At 38.2% G+C, this 19,174-nt stretch overlaps 1 protein-coding gene across 3 annotated transcripts in view; it reads left to right on the top strand.

Moving 5' to 3' along the window:
* RECK (reversion inducing cysteine rich protein with kazal motifs) overlaps positions 1-19,174 on the top strand; it is an 82,013-nt gene that overhangs the window by 38,553 nt on the left and 24,286 nt on the right. The window contains exons 7-10 of one of the 3 annotated variants that reach the window (XM_008070817.1): positions 4,137-4,170; positions 7,867-8,064; positions 10,617-10,884; positions 13,565-13,744. In XM_008070817.1, coding sequence (XP_008069008.1) covers positions 4,137-4,170; positions 7,867-8,064; positions 10,617-10,884; positions 13,565-13,744 — 680 coding nt within the window. Of the gene's footprint in view, positions 1-4,136; positions 4,171-7,866; positions 8,065-9,453; positions 9,639-9,783; positions 10,158-10,616; positions 10,885-13,564; positions 13,745-19,174 lie in introns of those variants that run through there. The other 2 variants (XM_021718938.1, XM_021718937.1) reach the window with 2 other exon arrangements.

Here is a 19,174-nt window from a genome sequence, read left to right as displayed (position 1 = left end):
AAAGGAAAATGTTTTGCTGATGTGGAAGAGGTGAAACAAAAAGCAGTGAAGCACTAAAAGGCATCAAAATTGACGAGTTCAAAAACTATCATGAGCAGTGGAAAAAGCATCTTGGTAGGTGTATTGCATCAAGTGGAGGATACTTTGAAGGTGACTGAAGTTTAAACATGTGAAAATAAATGCACAATTTTTTATAAATAAAGTCCAAATTTTGGGGATTCCCCCCTCAAGATTTTAAGGAAAATAATACTAATCCCAAGAAAATGTTTACTTTTTTTTTTTTTTTTTTTACAATTTTCGGTGCTGATTTTAAAAAATAGGGCATTTATTAAATAGATGGCTCTGGGTACATATTCAGCCTTGCGTCGACTGTGCTCAGAAAAACAGTCCAGACTGTTCTCATAGTACAGTGTCATGGAGGAGCACTGGTGGAGCAGTTTGGGTTCTACCCCTGGCTTTGCCTGTTGCTTGCTGTGCACATCTGGCTTTCCAAGTGGATCGTGCAGGCTTTGGGATTTGAAGTTCTTGAGACCCTGTCAACTCTGGTATGCTGCTGTGTTCTCTGGGTCTCTGAAATTGTGACAGATCCTCACCTCGGACCCACTGTGATTTTGATCTCTTCTCAAGTAAGCTGAGTGGGGTGAGGGAGTTGCTGTGTGGAGGCACGTTGGCATTGGTAAGCAGGACGTCAAAGGAGGCTCCATAAGGAGTGAATACCAACCCTCAGTTATCTCCTGCTTTTGCCACCAGATGGCAGACTTTTGAAAGACTTAAGAATTCACTTGCTAAACCTTGAAGACTTAAGAAATGAAAAATCTGTTAGGTGTATGTCTTAAGTCATGTCTAGCTAATCAGCAATAGTTAAGCAATGAAAAGGTAGAATTATCTATAGTAAAGCCAGACAGCTTTCGTGAAAGGGGGGGCATATGATCAGTCTATGAAATCATGATGGGTGTAACAGAATTGATGAATTCATCAAATATTAGTATGCTAGAATGAAGAAACATTATTTTAAACCTTAAAATGGGTAAAGATGTAAAAATGGTATTTACTAACACTAAAGTGCTGCTGTGTGAATAAATAAAAGTTTTTAGTTTAACAAATTCAGATAAACCAATGCATGAAAGGTTTATTAATAAACATCAAGAGAAATGACTGGAGAGATGCAGGAACATCTCTGAACGCAATGTGATATCAAAGGAAGCAACTGTGCCTCTTCCTTCTTCTTTAGAGGTTGGCAAATTTTTTCTGTAGGGCCTGATAACAAATACCATATAGACTTGCAGACCATCCCATCGCTGTCTACTCAACTCTGCCACTGAAGTATGCTTAGTGTGAAGTCACCATATAAAACATGTCAACAGGCCGGTATATACCTGTTGTCCCAGGTGCTCATGAGGCTGAAGCAGGAGAATCACTCAAGCTTAGGAGTTTGAGGCCAGGCTAGGCAACATAGCAATACTCTGTCTCTTAAAAATTGTTTTTAATTTTTTTTAAGTGTAATGAATGGGTATATCTGTGATCTAGTAAAACGTTATTTACAAAAACAAGTAACAGACAAAATTTGGCTTGTGTGCCATAGTTTGCTGACTCCTGTTTGTGAGTAAAAGCTATTATCAATAGGTATAACCTCTTTCTAGGTTTTGGTCTCTGGCTTCTGTAAATAAGGAAGTTAGACAAGATGATCTCTGACATTTCTCAGGTTTTATGTCCTTTAGTACCTCTCTCTGAACCTAGGTGATCCACAAGACTGACCTACAATGACATTTCTTTTCATTGTAAGATCAATTTTTTAAAAAAATCAGCTTGAACAAATTTGTAAGTCTCTAGAGCAGGGTTCAGCAGTCTTGGCACCATTGATATTTTGGTCTGGATAATCCTTTGTGGAAGATGAGGGCAGGCAGCTGTCCTGTACTATAGGATGCTTTTCATCATCCCCAGTGCCTGTCTACTAGATGCCAGCAGCAGCCTCCTACTTTACCCAGTTGTGACAACCAAAAATGTCTCCAAGCATTGCCAAATGTTTCCTGGGAAGCAAAGTCACCCCCTGGTTGAAAGCCACTGCACTAGAGACTTTAAGAATAATTAGAAGAATATCAAAAGTAGAAATCAGGCCATACAACCCGGGGAAGCCACCAAGACTCAGACACATTTCTTCAGGTACAAAGTCAAAAAAGCCAAAACCATAAGGAACAACCAGCTTATTGGAGGAAAAAAGGATGGGGCCAGGCCTGGTGGCTAACATCTATAATCCGAGCACTTTGGGAGGCCAAAGTGGGAGGATTGCTTGAGACCAGGAGTTTGAGATCAACCTGGTCAACATATTGAGACATTGTCTCTATTTAAAAATTAAATGAAAAGAAAGAAAAGGGCAATGAGAATTGTATTCATCCAAAGGGAGCTGGAAAGTTGGTAGCTGACTACTTTTTAATATTGATTTAGATCATATTATAAGTGTTCCTGAGACCAGTGAAGCCAAATAGAGGGCTGTCTGCAATGGGTAGCTGAAGAACCAAACTAAAACAAGGAGGCATGAGTGAAGAGAGATGTAAAGATTATTATTAAAGAACATTAAGAATATTTACTTTCTCACTACTCTAATACTGCTTGATGAAATCTCTAGCAGAAAAAAAATTCATACTGGGTGAATGCATTAGCCCTTATCTGTAAGATCTGGAGGTTTTTGTTTTGTTTTGCTTTAAATGGTTAACTCACGTGTGGCTTATTCCTATAATGGAATATTATTTAATGGAGAAAAATGCAGTACAGCTTTACACAACTACATAAATGAGTCTTTGAAGCTAGGTTTTAAATATCAGTAAAGATGGTCCTTTAACAAGTCCATATCACTAGCTGGCTTGTGATTTAGCTATAGTTATAAGCCAGAATTATCTCAATTCAACAATAAGGGTGCACCTGACTTCCTTCCATATTTTATTTGTGCTTATATTATTTCTTTTAAGAGGTCATTCTCTTCAAATTGTGATTGATAATCATAGCTGACAAGCCCTGAATATTCAAATGACTTAGTGCAAGAAGTTTTTCATTTTTGTCTTGTTTTTTTGCTTCTTATTTTCTCTTATTTTTCTTACCATGACTTTAACACAAGCTGTGTTCTCTGAACAGCAAGCTAAGAGCTCTAGAAACACTAATTGTAGTCTCAGGCTCTGCTTTTGACTTGCTCCATGACCTTGCTCTTTCCCCTGCTGAGAAAACAGTTTCTTCATCTGTAAAATGGTAGGGAGATTCCCAAACTCTTGTCCCAGAATGACTACGTAAGAATCATCTTTGAAGCCTTGTTTAAAATTTAGATTTCTGTGCTCCACCCCTGGTTCTGATTCTGTAGTCCAGGGTAAAGCCTAGAAAGCCCAGGTGATTCCATTTTATGGCCATGTTGTGAGCAATTACAGATGATTTCTAAAGTTCTTTCAATTCTAAAATGCAGTGGTTATGTAAAGTATAGTATATTTCCCTAAATGTCCTAGATGTATTAGATTTTTTTTTTTTTTCGTCAGTGTCTCGCTCTGTCATTCTGGATAGAGTGCAGTGGCATGATCATAGCTCATCGCAGCCTCAATCTTGGGCTTGGGCGATCCTTCTGCCTCAGCCTCCCGAGTAACTGGGACTACAGGCATGCACCACCATGCCTGACTAATATTTCTACTTTTTGTAGAGGCAGGGTTTCGCTATGTTGCCCAGGCTGGTCTCAAACTCCTGGGTTCAAGTAATCATACTGCCTTGGCCTCCCAAAGTGTTGGGATTATAGGCGTGAGCCACTGTGCCTGGCCTATTAGATTATTTTCTTGAAAGTTTTTTATATTCTGTAAGAAATATTTAAGATTAATACATCGCAGCCTCTCCTCTCCCCCCCCCACCCCACACTGATTCAACTTTACATAAACTTGCTACTGTAACATGGTCAGTTTATGGCTCTAGGTGATCATCTTGATCTCCAATATGTGTTGGAAAATAGTTTTCCAGGATGTCACTTCATACCTTCTTTGTTTTCAGTCTTGGACTTAGAGGAGAATTAAATTGTTTGATATCCTGATTTCCATGAAACATAAAGTGCAATAAAATTAGAAATGTTGTGTGGTTGTTAATTTCTGTTTATTTGTTTTTCTTTTAATTTACAGAATGCTCTTTTCAGTTGCATTAGCAGAAATGAAAGTAAGTATATTGTCAATGGTTATACAAGCAGCCCAAAGAGCAAAATATAGCTTACAGACCATGATTAGCTGTTATAAATATTGACAAGACCCAGGGCTTATAATGTAGGCTATGAGTCATCTGAAGAAAGGTGCACAGCAGGATTCTGATAGGCTCTTTCCTCTGGAGTGCTCAGTTCATTCATGTGTTATAACAATTCCCACGTCCTAATAGTAGATTTACAAAGCAGATACTAGAGCTAGATGTGCTAGAGGATGATCATGACCTGATACAACAACTTTCAGAAAAGCATACACATGTTATGTAACGTAGCACTTACCTAGGGCTGCCTCTCAGTTAACTCATTCGTGACCAATGACATGAATGTGTGTCATTCCAAATTCTGTTCCTGGTTGCCGCTGATGTGAATTTACATCATGCAAATTCTATTTCTGAATGCTGCAACATTGTCATATGTATGTGTTATATTTTGCTTTTGAAAATGAATAGACAAGGAGAGAGAAAGTTAATTGAGATAACTATCTGATATCAACTGTGAAATGTTATTGGTTTACGTAGTTGGTAAAAATTGCAAGTCATTATTTTATTGCAATTAGTGTTGTATACTTGTATTTTGATATTTCAGGGCTTTCATGCTTCAACATTAAAAATAATTTACCATACTTATGGAAAATGAATAAATATATGCTGATGAGATTTCTGAGGTCGAAGGTGAATCTAGTGAATTTATTAGTGATAGTGAGACAGTGATGTAATGATGCAATGTAAACAAAGAAATATAACACAGATAATCTGAATCTAGTACTGATGAGAACGAATCAGACACTGAGTGGACAAAATATGATCCAAAAAGAAACATAGAAGTGTTTGTTGTTAATCCAGGTGTTGAGGTATTTCCAAGTGATCCTCAAAGTATAAGTGAAGTTGTCAGACTGTTTATTGGAGATGATTTTATAGAAATGATCTTAACTGAAACTAACAGGTATTATGATCAGGTGCACCACAGATATAAATGTCCAAAGAAATCAAAAAAGTGGAGCAATACTACAGTGTCTGAGATGAAAAAATTTCTGGCATTAAATATTTTGATGGGACAAGTGAAGAAAACCACAATACATGATTATTAGTCAACATGTGTGTCAGTTGCAATGCCTTTCTTTTCAAAAACAATGACACAAAATAGATTCCTCCAAATTTTGTGGTTTTTGCGTTTTCCCAGTAATGCAGAAAAGCAGTCAAATCTAAGCAGATTATGCAAAATTGAACCCTTGACAAATTTTGTGTACAAACGTGAACAAGAACTTTCCTTGGATGAATCCATGGTACCTCATTATGGAAGACTGTCTTTCCGGGTTTGTAATCTGAATAAAAATACAAAGTACGGAATGCTAGTCAGAGTGGTGTCTGAGGCAAATACTGGATATGTCTGCAACTTTAAGCTGTATTGTGAAAAAGTGACAATTTAGAAAAGACCATTTCATTTGTACTTAGTGACAGAAGTTTGCAGCAACTAGCTTCAGGTGTTTTTTATTTCTACCCACTCTCAGTATTAGGAAAGTGAAAAATTTGCTGGTCGCGAATGTGTTAATTCAGCAGACATTGATTGACAGTGGGACAGACACACATCTGTGGAGGATACGACCTGAACACATAGAACTCCGAGACATGGTAGGATATGAGATAGTGTCACTGGATGAGTGCTGCCGGAGCTTAGAGGAAGGAAGACTCACATTCTGCAGTGGCGCTTAGAGTTGACTTCATAGAGTTGGTAGCCGACATGGGCTTTGAAGGATGGCCAAGATGTGAACAGTAGAGACTGGAGGAAGGGCATTCCAGGTGAAGAGAAAACAGTGAGAGTATTAGAGATGGGAAAACACATCTAAGGAACAAAGATTTTTTTAGATTAGCTTGGCAAGGGGATATGTTTAAGAATAATAAGAAACAGCCGGGCTCGGTGGCTCAGCCTGTAATCCTGTGCCTTTGGGAGGCTGAGGTGAGTGGATTGCCTGAGCCCGCAGGTTCGAGACCTGCCTGGGCAGCGAGACCTCACCTCTACAATAAATAAAAAAATCAGCTGGGCGTGGTAGCGCATGCCTGTAATTCCGGCTACTCGGAAGGCTGAGGTGGAAGGATCGCTGGAGCCCAGCAGGCCGAGGCTGCAGTGGCCGGGAGCGGCCACTGCACTCCAGTCTGGACGACAGAGTGAGACTCCAACTCAAAAAAAAAAGAATAATAAGAAACATTAGCTGTTCATACTTTATCTTCTACCCTTTCTAACTGAGGCTTATTTCAAGATTTTTCAGGTAGTCTGTGACACATAATATCATGTGCTCCCACACTGGTGAGGAAGCCAACCTAATGGAGAGTCAAAAGATGGGCATCTTGGCCTATGCCTACTTGTGTATTCTTACATGTCTTCGCCGTGCCCCACCACCACCTCCAATTTATCCTCATTAGATTTCCAGTGATAAATACAGCCATTTATAATTGTTATTTATGGTGAAAGTGAACTCTTCAGCAATGGTCACAGTAATTGCAAGTCGAAAACAAGTGACACAACAAGTATGGAACAGATTCCTAGTCCAGAAAACTGAGGCTTGTTATACATCAGTTCAGCCCTAGTTCAGTTCATTTATATGACTTTACCATTGTCGTTATCATTATTTCTGGACATCACCTGAGTTTCTTCCTTATTGGTCTATGAAATTCACCACAAACCTGATTCTGGTTCCTCCATAGCCATCACTAATAATTACCAGGGGTTTCCTGCATGCCTTTCTCTTAACCTCTTCCTGCCACACCCCTACCCTGGCTCCCTTCAGCCCCACCCCCCACAGACTCTCTCAGATTCCTGTGAGGATCTCTTGCTCTTCTCCATCATAAATTCCACGTGTTCACCCCAGCCACTCATACAGCTCTCCCAAGATACCTGAAATGTCAGTCCACTGATTTTTTTAATACATAAATCTAGAGTCATATTTCATGTAAGTTTCACCTTTCAGTATTGGAGCAGATCATATCAATTGTGAGATGAAGGCTGTCTCAGTTTAGGTATATTCTTAAAATTGTGTATTCAGACTATAGAGAATTTTTGGGGTTGTTGAAAGATAAACAGTTATATAATTGACAAATTTATTGGGTATTCTTGATATCTCTTAGTTTTTTACCGTTAAATGTGAGGCATTTGGGGGTTGGTTTTATTTTGAGTTGGTTTGGTCTTGCTTTGCTTTGTTTATAAACTCCCACAGATCTAATGCAGAAAGAAGCTACTTCAGTGGTTCTCAACATAGGCACTTTTGGCATTTTGGGAGACAGTTTTGGTGTGTGAGACTGCTCTGTGCTTTGCAAGATATTTAGCAGCCCTGACTCCCATACATTAGTAGTATGCCAGTAGTAGTCCCAAGTCATCATGACAGAAATATTTCTCCGTGCATCCAAACTCTTCCAGGAGAATAGTGCTACTCCTGTGGAGAACCACTGGATGTAGATTATAAGTTGATGAATATTGACTTTTCTGTACTAGTGAGCACTTGAATGTCCCCATGAATGCCTACAGAAGTAATTTTAAGTGCTTATCTTCTGTGGCATGTATTTCTTTCTCAAATTTAGAAAAACTTACTGTTCCATTATTATGATGATGATGCAATGTTAACAAAAAGCTGTTTCCATTTCAATATCATCTCTTTTTTCCCATAGTGGGCTCGGTTTGTTGCAGTTATGCAGGTCATCACACAAACTGCCGAGAATACTGTCAAGCCATTTTTCGAACAGACTCTTCTCCTGGTCCATCTCAGATCAAAGCAGTGGAAAATTATTGTGCTTCCATCAGTCCACAATTAATACACTGTGTGAACAATTATACCCAGTCTTATCCAATGAGGAACCCAACAGATAGTAAGTAAAAGGGACATATTCCTCTCATTTCAGTCTTTCTGCATTCTGGGTCATTTGGGAAATACCAGATTTCCTTTGGTATTTAGATTTGGCAAATTGAACATGATCATCACAGCTAAAAGCTGCCAAGAAAGGTATGAAGAGAGTGCCAAGTGGTTATGAAGAAATGGGAATTCTCTATTCTGTGGGTGGGAGAGTTCATTGTATGGATATTTTGGAGAAAAGTTGGATCATTAGAATTTCAAGTTTATAGTACCTTTTGATCTAGCAGTTCCATTTCTCAGAATTTATCTTGCAAGAAAACTTACACAAATTTTCAAAAATGTGCTGCATATACACATATAAAAGATGTGCTCTATAACGTTGGTGTAATAGAGAAAAATTACAAATAACCCAAACATCCATCAGTAGGATATTGGTTAAATAAATTATGATATACCAATATAATAACAACACTTTGCAACCAATAAAAAGAAAGGAGTTGGCGCCCAGGCTGAAGTGCAGTGGCATGCTTATGGCCACCACAGCCTCAACCTGCTGGGTTCAGGCAGTCCCAGCAGGGGATAGTGTGAGCTTGCCACTGTACTCTAGCCTGGGCAACAGTCCAAAACATATTAAGCAAAAAAAAAAAAAGTAAGTTATAAAACTAAAGGTATAGTGTGATACATTTTTAGTTATATGCCTAATTGTTTCACATATTTCTGGATTTTTACCAATGAGCAGTTATTTTTTTTGTGATTTTAGAAATTATAGACCAGGCACGGTGACTCACGCCTATAATCCCAGCACTGTGGGAGACTGAGGTGAGAGGATTGCCTGAGACCACAGGTTTGAGAACAGCCTGGGCAACTTGGCGAGACCTCATCTCTACAAAAAATGCAAAAAAAAAAAACATTAGCTAGGCATGGTGGTGCATGCCTGTAGCCCCAGCTACTTGGAAGGCTGAAGTGGAAGGATCGCCTGAGCCCAGCAAGTCAAGACTGTGGTGGCCGTGAGCATGCCACTGCCCTCCAGCCTGGGCGACAGAGTGAGACTCTGACTCAAAAAAAAAAATTGTACAAATGAGAAAAGAGACTGATATTTTTTAAAAATCAGGGCCTCAGCCGGGCTCGGTGGCTCAGCCTGTAATCCCGCGCCTTTGGGAGGCTGAGGTGAGTGGTTTGCCTGAGCCCAAGGGTTCGAGACCCGCCTGGGCAGCAAGACCTCATCTCTACAATAAATCAAAAAATCAGCTGGGCATGGTAGTGCATGCCTGTAATTCCGGCTACTCGGAAGGCTGAGGTGGAAGGATCGCCGGAGCCCAGCAGGTCGAGGCTGTGGTGGCCCCACTGCACTCCAGTCTGGGCGACAGAGTGAGACTCCAACTCAAAAAAAAAAAAAAAAAATCAGGGTCTCCTAATGAAACCATATCTTATGGAGGTCTTCAGAGTCTCAACTTTGTACATCCTAGAATCCATTTGCTTCATCTAGAGGTGTTCATATTTTTTTAAAACTGACTTATTAACCAAACTGACAAAAGACTGATTTATAAGCTAGATGCCAATGTTTTTATTTCCACTGAAATATTGAAGGAGTTATTTTTGTAACTCAAAGCAGTGCTGTGTGCCTTGTTTGGCCACCATCTAAATCAGAATTCTAATGCTTTTGGCATTCTGTGGTGTGACATGTGATGAACATCAGGATGAAGCATTTGCCACAATAACCTTAACTTTTTTAAAGACAGGTCTGTGCTCCCTGACATTTAGACTATCTGGAGGTATTGCTGGAGCTCAGGAGATAGTAGCTAAAAAAAAAAAGTAGTGGTTTTAAAGGGTGGAGGACAGCCATCTATAATGCCTTTGCTAATACCGAATAATTTGGAAAAGAAGGCTACAAACAGATATGCCTAAATAGGTTTCCTCAAAAGTCAAAGACATCTGAGAAAACTATTTCAAAGAAGTCCTTCTGAATTCTGTAGTCTGGTTGAAAGTGTTTTTTCATTTTCTATTTCTTTGCAAAAATTAAAGGCAGAAGCAAACTGATAATCTTGTCAGTTTGCTATTGTATTATTTAAATTGCAACTTAGATTAATTAACTTATACAGATATATAAAAAAAGAAAAAAGAGAATTAGTCATTTCTCTCATGTTAAAAACATAATCCCTTCTAAGTAGTTGTTTCTATCTAGCGGGAAATAATTCCAGTTCCAGAAATAATTCCAGGTATCTACAGTACCTTTTCCAGAAACCTAAAATATCTTTCCTGTGAGCACTTCTTAGGTGTAGTATGGCCTTTCATTTTGTGAGGATGGTGCTAGAGATCCCATTTGTGGGAACAATGGTGTATTCTGGTTATAGATACCATGTCTCCTTTAACTCCTCACCTTTTTGCTATACTGCGAAGTAACGGAGAGAGAATTTGGTAGGTCCTGTGTTCTGCAGATGCTGTACTGACATATAACTAGCAGTAGTAATGGTTTCCACTGTGCTGCCATGTTGTTCTGAGCAGACCCTAATTTTAAAAACAAAACAAAAAACCCCAGCTAATTAAGCCACTTACATTCTGAAAATATAGGTTTATATTGCTGTGACAGAGCTGAAGACCATGCTTGCCAAAATGCCTGCAAGAGAATTCTGATGTCTAAGAAAACAGAAATGGAGATTGTTGATGGTCTCATCGAGGGCTGTAAGACCCAGCCCTTGCCTCAAGATCCTCTTTGGCAGTGTTTTCTTGAAAGCTCACAGTCTGTTCACCCTGGAGTCACTGTACACCCTCCTCCCTCTACTGGCCTTGATGGGGCTAAATTGCATTGTTGTTCTAAAGCAAACACTTCAACGTGTAGGTCAGTATTTTGTTTTCCTTTATTAAAATCAGTAGAAAATGACATTTTAATTGATGATTTTAAAACTGGGAAATGTGTGTTATATTCTTGTATGGTATAGGTTTAGTGTTCAGAAGGTATCAGATTTTTCATCCAGCAAATATTTATTGAGCATCATGTAATGTGTACAAAACAATGTTTTGTATTGAGTGCCAAAAGCACCATGTTTGGGGTGTGGAAGATTAACATTGACAGGACAATAAGTATTTGAAGATGATGCAATATGAATTCTACCTTCACAGAGATCATTAAGTAAGCTTACAATTTAGATTTGACAACTAAGGGATATTCTCTTTATAAAATTATGAAACTTTGAACTTTATCAACCTTGTGTTATATTGGTGAATAATCTGGGTTAGCACTTATAACCAAAGTTGGCAGTGTATTGGCATTCATCTGAGTGATACACTTGAGATAAAAAATTAACAATGCAAATATACCGTAGAGGAAACAATCTAGGGACAAGAACAAATGAAGATAACTAAGATTATGCAAGAACACAGGTGGAACAGAAGTTTGCTTTATTAGAGATGTTTGGGGTATAAACGGACCACATGTCACTAGAATATCCTGAAATACATCTGAGATTCCAGGAGTAAAACAATCTCTCCTGTGGTTTCTAAATTGGATGGGCCATTAACAAAAAATTGCCCCTAGAATCGCCCATCAAACTGATAAATTTTTTAAAAGATATGAAAAGTCTGAAAAGTATCAGAAGAAAATTAGCAAAAGGGCTTAAAGGGAAAATAAATTGACCCTGTAATTAAGGAAACTAGATTGCTTATAGAAGTTAATAATTGTATTTATGAGGGGATGCTAGGTTGTTCTTTGAATGCCTACAAGAGTTTATGCCTACATTGAGTCGTTAGAGATTGAAATGGCTACATAGTCCCAGAAGAGCCTCAGTAAGATGTGCTTTTTCCTCTCTCTTACCTTGATACAGGGTTCTATAGTTTTAGCTTTCTGAGTGCTTTCATTTCCATGAAGATTTAATCTTCATGAAACTTTAAGAGAAAATTGGGGAAATTTTTGTTTCACATTTAATAACCTAACTCAGAAATGTTAAATAATCTGCCAAAGGTAAATATCACTTGAGCATCACTAGTCCTAAAATCTGAACTTTGAAATGCTCCAAAATCCAAAACTTTTTGAGCTCTGGCATGACACTACTAGTAGAAAATTTCACACCTGACCTTATGTGAGAATTCACTGTCAAAACACAGTCAAGACTGTTTCATGCACAAAATTCTTTAAAATAGTATATAAAATTGCTGGGCATGGTGGCTCACACCTATAATCCCAGCACTGTGGGAGGCAGAGGCAAGAGGATTGTCTGAGCTCAGGGGTTCAAGACTGGCCTGGGCAACTTGGCAAGACCTCATCTCTATAATAAATCAAGAATTAGCTGGGTGTGGTGGTGCATGCCTGTGGTTCCAGCTACTTGGATGGCTGAGATGGAAGTATCACTTGAGCCTGTGAGTGTGCCATTGCACTCCAACCTGAGTGATAGAGTGAGACTTCGTCTCAAAAATAATAATAATAAATAAAATTACCTTCAGCTATGTGTATAAGGTATAACATAAGTGAATCTTGTGTTTAGACTTGGGTCCTATCCCCAAATATCTGTTTAGGTATATGCAGACTTCCCCACCCCCCAAAAAAAATTCCAAAATTCTGGCCCCAAGCAGTTCAGATGTGGGATATAGAAAGTTAAGGGCTATAAGAAGGACAGGTTTCTAGATCAAACTACCTGATGTAACTTGACCCCAACTTCCTCATCCTCATAATGTGTGAGCTTCAGTGGGAGCAGACACCTTACCTGTTTTATTCACCACTGCATTTCCAGTACTTTATACAGGACCTCACACAAGATAGACACTCAGTGGACTGAATGAACAAATGTGCAAGTAAAATACCCTCCTCATGGGGTAATTATGAGAGTCAAATAATGTGTGAAGAGAGTGGAGAATTTTCACTTGTAACTGTGTATTTCAGTATGAAATTGTTATTATATATTTAACATATCTTTTATAAATAAAAAATTAAACTAATGCATATAATGTGTGAAAGCACTTTAGAAATAACACAGATATTTTAGCTACATACATATACTTAAGTTGCTTTGTAATCAATGAGTTCTAAAAAGAAGAATGTCCTGAATTAACTATAATAGTATACAGAGGCTTTGGAATATCTTAAGAAATATTAGTGGCTTTGGTATAGTTTTTTAGGTATAAACTAGTACACTCTAAGTGCCTTTTAAAAGAAATCTAAGCATAAGAATATATCTCTGAAGGTAAACCGTGTACTTTACCTTAAGAAAAGTAAAAAAGAAATCAGAAAGATATAGGGGGAAATAATTGTGCCAAGAACTAAGGATGTACAAATACTATTACTGAACATTAAATTTAGCCCTAGGATTTTTAGCAATTTTGGCAAAAATGGAAGAGAGGGAGGCCTGTTTTTTTATGGGAAAAAAAATCACCTTTCTGGCTCTAAATTGCAGGAAATAGTCATTTGTTTTTGTACTTGTTTCTCATTTACATTCCAAAGTATATAGTTCATAGACTGTTAGTTTATGCAAATCAAATATTTATTCATTTGGCTCATCTCTATATTTGCATTTGTGCTCTTGTTTCAGGGAACTCTGCACTAAACTTTATAGCATGAGCTGGGGCAATACACAGAGTTGGCAAGAGTTTGATCGTTTTTGTGAATATAATCCAGTGGAAGTGTCCATGTTGACCTGTTTAGCAGATGTCCGGGAACCTTGCCAGTTGGGCTGTAGAAACCTTACTTACTGTACTAATTTTAACAACAGGTAGGAACAAGTTATTTTACATAGAATTGGAATACTTTATCATTATCTTGTTTTTTAATAAGTGAAAATACCATTTTACTATGATTTTGTTTCTGTTGGGTTAAAAGAAAGTCATATTTCTTCATAATTTTATTTTAAATGCTATTCCATCTGGTAAGTCACCTCTGGGAAAGGAACCACGATTACAAATTCTCTTCCAATCTAGAGATACCGCAAGCTTCTGGAATTCAGAGAAGCTCTTCTGCCTTCAGTTCCCTCTCCCTTTTATTGTACCACTAGTGGAAATAATTCATTGTAGAATAAATCATTATGAACTATTTGGTCATCCAAATGTTCACCTGTGGATAGTGTACTTAAAAGCCCTTCAGACTGGTTGAGGTTTCTGCTTAGAAACCCCATTCAAAAAATATTTCTTTTTTTTTTTTTTTCCAGTCAGTGTCTCTGAGGCTGGAGTATAATGGCACCATCACTGCAACCTTGAATTCCTGGGCTTAAGCCTCCCATCTCAGCCTCTGAAGTAGCTGGAACTACAGGCATGCCACCATGCCCAGCTAATTTTTTTTATTTTTTGTAGAGACAAGGTCTCACTATGTTGCCCAGACTGCTCTTGAACGCCTACAAAAATATTTCTTTACAGAAGCAATTCACATAAATGTTTTCCTGAGGTATGAAGTATAGTAAGGAAAAATAAGGGGCCAAGAACTGAGGCCCCCCATATATAGCCATAGTCAATGGCTGAAGAAACAGTGAATAAAACAGAAAAATAAAAGTTAAAAAACAGCCAAAAACACAAAATGAGAGAACTCCATGTAGGAGCAAGAGAGAGAGTTATTAAAGAGGTGGCTGATTTTGTCACCTGCAGCCCAGAGATCAAAAGGGAAGAGAATCTCTCAGTTGGGCCAGAAGTAAGTTCTAGAGAATCTTGCCAAATGATGTTTATGTCAAGTGGACACACAGCCTATCCTTTTAAAAGTATTCAGAGTACTACTTTGAGTAAACTTATGACATCTTTACAAGTGGTGATAGTGTTAGTCACTAAAGACATGGCTTAGAGATTGAGTAAATATGAAGCGTTTGAGGTTAAACTTGGGCACACAGTTCTGGCTTCTGGTAATGGTGAAGTAGCTTGTATCAGAATATCACCCCTGCCAATACCAATTATTAGCTCTATACAAAATATAAAAACACAATTGTTTTGAAGGCACTGGAGCGTGATCAAAAGCAAGAGAGTCTACAGCTCTTGAAAGACAGAAACCACACATTTCTGTCCACATTTATTCACTTTTTCCTAAGGGGCACTCTTAGTCTCCTTTCATGGGGAATAGAGTTCAAGCAGAAAGCAGCAGTCTTGGGCTAAGGAGTTACAGATATCAGAGTTTAGGATCAGTAATATGTAAAAAGGATAATACAACTAGTTAAAGTTTATTCCAGACAGGTTAGGTACGGTAACTCACACCTATAATCCCAGTACTTTGGGAGGCCAAGGTGAGAGGATTGCCTGAGCCCACGAATTCGAGACCAGCCTGGGAAACTTGGCAAGACCTCATCTCTACAATAAATAAAAAAATTAGCTGGGCGTGTGGCACATGTCTGTAGTTCCAGTTACTTGGAAGGCTAAGGCAGAAGGATTGCCTGAGCCCAGCAGGTTGAGGCTGCAGTGGCCGTGAGTGTGCCACTGCCCTCCAGCCTGGGCAACAGAGTGAGACTTCAACTCAAAAAAAAAAACAAAAAACTTTATTCCACAAATGCAAAGTTGGTTCAACATTATAAAGTCAATCGATGCAGCATACTAGATGAACAGAATAAAGGAAAACCTTGTAAGCACTTTAGTAGATACAGAAAATATGCATTTGACAAAATTCAACCCCCATTCAGGATTTTAAAATTCTTGGCAAACTAGAATATTTTGGAAAGTCCCCAATCTAACAAAGGGCATCTATGAAAAACCTAGAACTCACATCATAATGGTAAAACCTGGCTGGGCACTGTGGCTCATGCCTGTAATCTGAACACTTTAGGAGGCTAAGACAGGAAGATCACTTGAGACCAGGAGTTCAAGACCAGTCTGGGCAACATAGTACAACCACCCCCCCATCTCTACAAAAACAAAAAAAAACACAAAACAGGTATGTTTGCTTATGCTTGTAATACCAGCACTTCAAGAGTCTGAGGCAGGAGGATCGCTTGAGGCCAGGAGCTCTAGACAAGCCTAGGCAATGGAGCGAGACCTCATCTCTACAAAAAAATTGGGGTTCCTTTGGGGGTTTTTCTTGTTTATTTTTTGAGTAGGAGTCTCACTCTGTCACCCAGGCTGGAGTACAGAGGCATGCTCACGGCCACCATAGCCTCGACCTGCTAGGCTCAGACTATCCTTCCACCTTAACCTTCCAAGTAGCAGGAACTACAGGCACACGCTACCACACCCAGCTAATTTTTTGATTTATTATAGAGACAAGGTCTCGCCATGTTGCCCAGACTGGTCTCAAACCCATGGACTCAGGTAATCCTTTCGCCTCCACCTCCCAAAGTGCTGGGATTACAGGCTGAAATGGAAAAATCACTTGAGCGCAAGAGTTTCAGGCTGTGGTAAGCTAGGATCACACCACTGCACTCTAGCCTATATGACAGAGCAAGACTCTATCTCTTAAAAAAAAAAAAGGAAGGTGAAACCTTGAAAACTTCTCTCCTAAGATAGGAAACAGGATTAAAATGACCATTCTCATTACTTCTGTTTAACATTTACTAGACTTCCTATCTTGCACAATAAGGCAATAAAAATAAATGGCAGAAAGGCTAGGAAAAGGTTAGAAAGAAAAAACTAATAAATGAATTTAGCAAAGTCATATGATACAAGGTTAACATACAAAAGCCAAATGTATTTCTGTATATTAGCAAAAAACAATTGGACAATGAAATTTGCAAAACAATATTAATTTACACAATTGCATAAAAAAGCATGAACAACTTGGGGATAAATGTAACAAAAGGTATGTAAGAACTCTATTCTGAAAGCTAGAAAACTTTGCAGAGAGAGATTAAAAATGACAAATAGACTGGGCTCAGTGGCTCACCCTGTAATCCCAGCAATTTGGGAGGCTGAGGCAAGTGGTTGGCCCATGGGTTCGAGACCAGCCCAGGCAACTTAGCCAGAGCTCATCTCTATGATAAATTAAAAAAAAAAAATTAGCCATGCATGATAGCACACGCATGTAGTTCCAGGTACTTGGAAGGCTGAGATGGAAGGATCACCAGAGTACAGCAGGTCGATGCTGGGGTGGCCATGAGCATGCCACTGCACTCCAGTCTGGGCAACGGAGTGAGACTACAACTCAAAAAAAAGACAAATAAATGGAGAGAGATACCATGTTCATGGATTGGATGATTCAATAATATTAAGATATAAATTCTTCCAAAACTGTTCTCTAGATTTAGTGCAATTTAAAATAGAAATTGCCAGGCTAATTCTAAAATAAATATGAAAATAAAAAGACCTAGGGTAGCTAAAACAATTTTGAAAAGGGAGAAAATTGAAAATGAAGAAAAAATTTGGAGTACCTGGTTTCAAGATATATTATAAAGCAACAGAAAGTAAAACAATATAATATTGGCATAAATTTGTACAAATAAGATCTATAGGACAAAATAAAAAATAGTCCCTCACATATAGTAAATTGGTTTTCAACAAGGGCAGCAAGACAATTCAATGCAAAAAAGAAAAACCTTTAGTCAGGCGCGGTGGGTGACTTAAGTCTGTAATCCCAGCACTTTGGGAGGTGGAGCCAAGAGGATTGGATTGCCTGAGCTCAGGGGTTCAGACCAGCCTGGGCAACTTGGTGAGACCTTGTCTCTACAATAAATAAACAATAACCTGGGTGTGGTAGCGTACTCCTATAGTTCCAGCTACTTGAAAGACTGAAGTGGAAGGATTGCCTGAGCCCAGCAGGTCGAGGCTGCAGTGACTGTGAGCGTGCCACTGCACTCCAGTCTGGACAACAGAGTGAGACTCCCACTCCAAAAAAAAAAAAAAAAAAATCTTTTTTAACAAATGATTATAGAATAATTGAATATCTGCATGAAAACAGACCTCAACCTCTATCTCACACCATAGACAAAAATTACTTCAATTTTGGATCATAGAACTAAACAAAAAAGCTAAAAATTTAGAGTTTCTAGAAGAAAACATAGGAAAATATATTCAAAACCTTGGTGTGGGAAAAAATTGCTATTAGAAAAGAAAAAAATTAGTAAATTAGATTTCAACAATAAAAAATTTTGTTCTCAGCCCAGGCAATCTAGCAAGACTACATCTCTACAAAAAATTAAAAAGTTAGCTAGCCATGGTGATGTACACCTGTAGTCCTAGCTACTTGGAAGACTGAGGCAGGAGTTTGAGTCTGCAGTGAGCTGTGATTGTGCCACTGCACTCAAGCCTAGGCAACAGAGCAAGACCCTGTCTCTCAAACGAAAAAAGAAAACTTTTGTTCACCAAAAGATACCATTTAAAACTTGAAAGGGCAAGCCACAAACTAAGAAGAAAATGCACAATATATCATGCACAGGTGCATGCATACATACACACACACATTTGGCAAAGGACTTATGTCTAGAATATATAACAAACTCTTACAATTCAATAATTTTCAAAAGCTCAATTTTTTTTCCAAGGGCAAATAGCTAGAAATATATTTCACCAAAGAAGATATTTGAGTGACCAGTAATTACATGAAAAGGTACTCAACATCATGATCATGAGTGAAATGCAAATTAAAACCGATAAATACCACTATACACTAAGAGAATGGCTCCAACTAAAAAGACTGACAAGCATGTAAAGCAACTGGAATGTTCACACATTGCTGGTGAGAGCGTAAAATGGTATAACCACCTTGGAATACAGTCTGGTGGCTTCTTAGAAAGTTAAACCTACTCTATGGCCTAACAATGCTATTCCTGGGCTTGAAAACTGGCAATAACCTTAATGCCCATAAACAGGTAAATGGATAAATCAACATTTCTCAAAGTGTGGTCCATTGCCCCTGTATTCCTTCAGGGAGTCCCTGAGAGCAAAACTATTTTTATAATAATACTATGATATTATTTGCCTTTTTCACTGTCACTGTCACAAGGTGAACAACGGGGTTGTTATATATGTGATATAGCAACAGACTGAATGCAGAAGCAGATGTGAAAATTCAACTGTTTTCTATTAAGCCAGACATTAAAGAGATTTTGCAAAACTGTAAAATAATCCTACTCTTCTCACTGATGTTTGCTTTGGAAACTATAGTTATTTTCTATAAACTATAAACTATAGTTATAAAAATAATGTTTACATTAACGTGTAATGGGTTTATTATACTTTAAATTAATAACTACTTTTAAAATCTGTTTTATTTATTTTTTTGAGATAGGGTCTCGCTATGTTGCTCA

This window comes from Carlito syrichta, unplaced genomic scaffold, assembly GCF_000164805.1.
Source record: "Carlito syrichta isolate Samal-C Ts95f unplaced genomic scaffold, Tarsius_syrichta-2.0.1 Scaffold314025, whole genome shotgun sequence".
Taxonomy (NCBI): Eukaryota; Metazoa; Chordata; class Mammalia; order Primates; family Tarsiidae; genus Carlito; species Carlito syrichta.
Note: the sequence above shows the minus strand (reverse complement) of the source record. Positions and strands in the feature narration are given on the sequence as shown.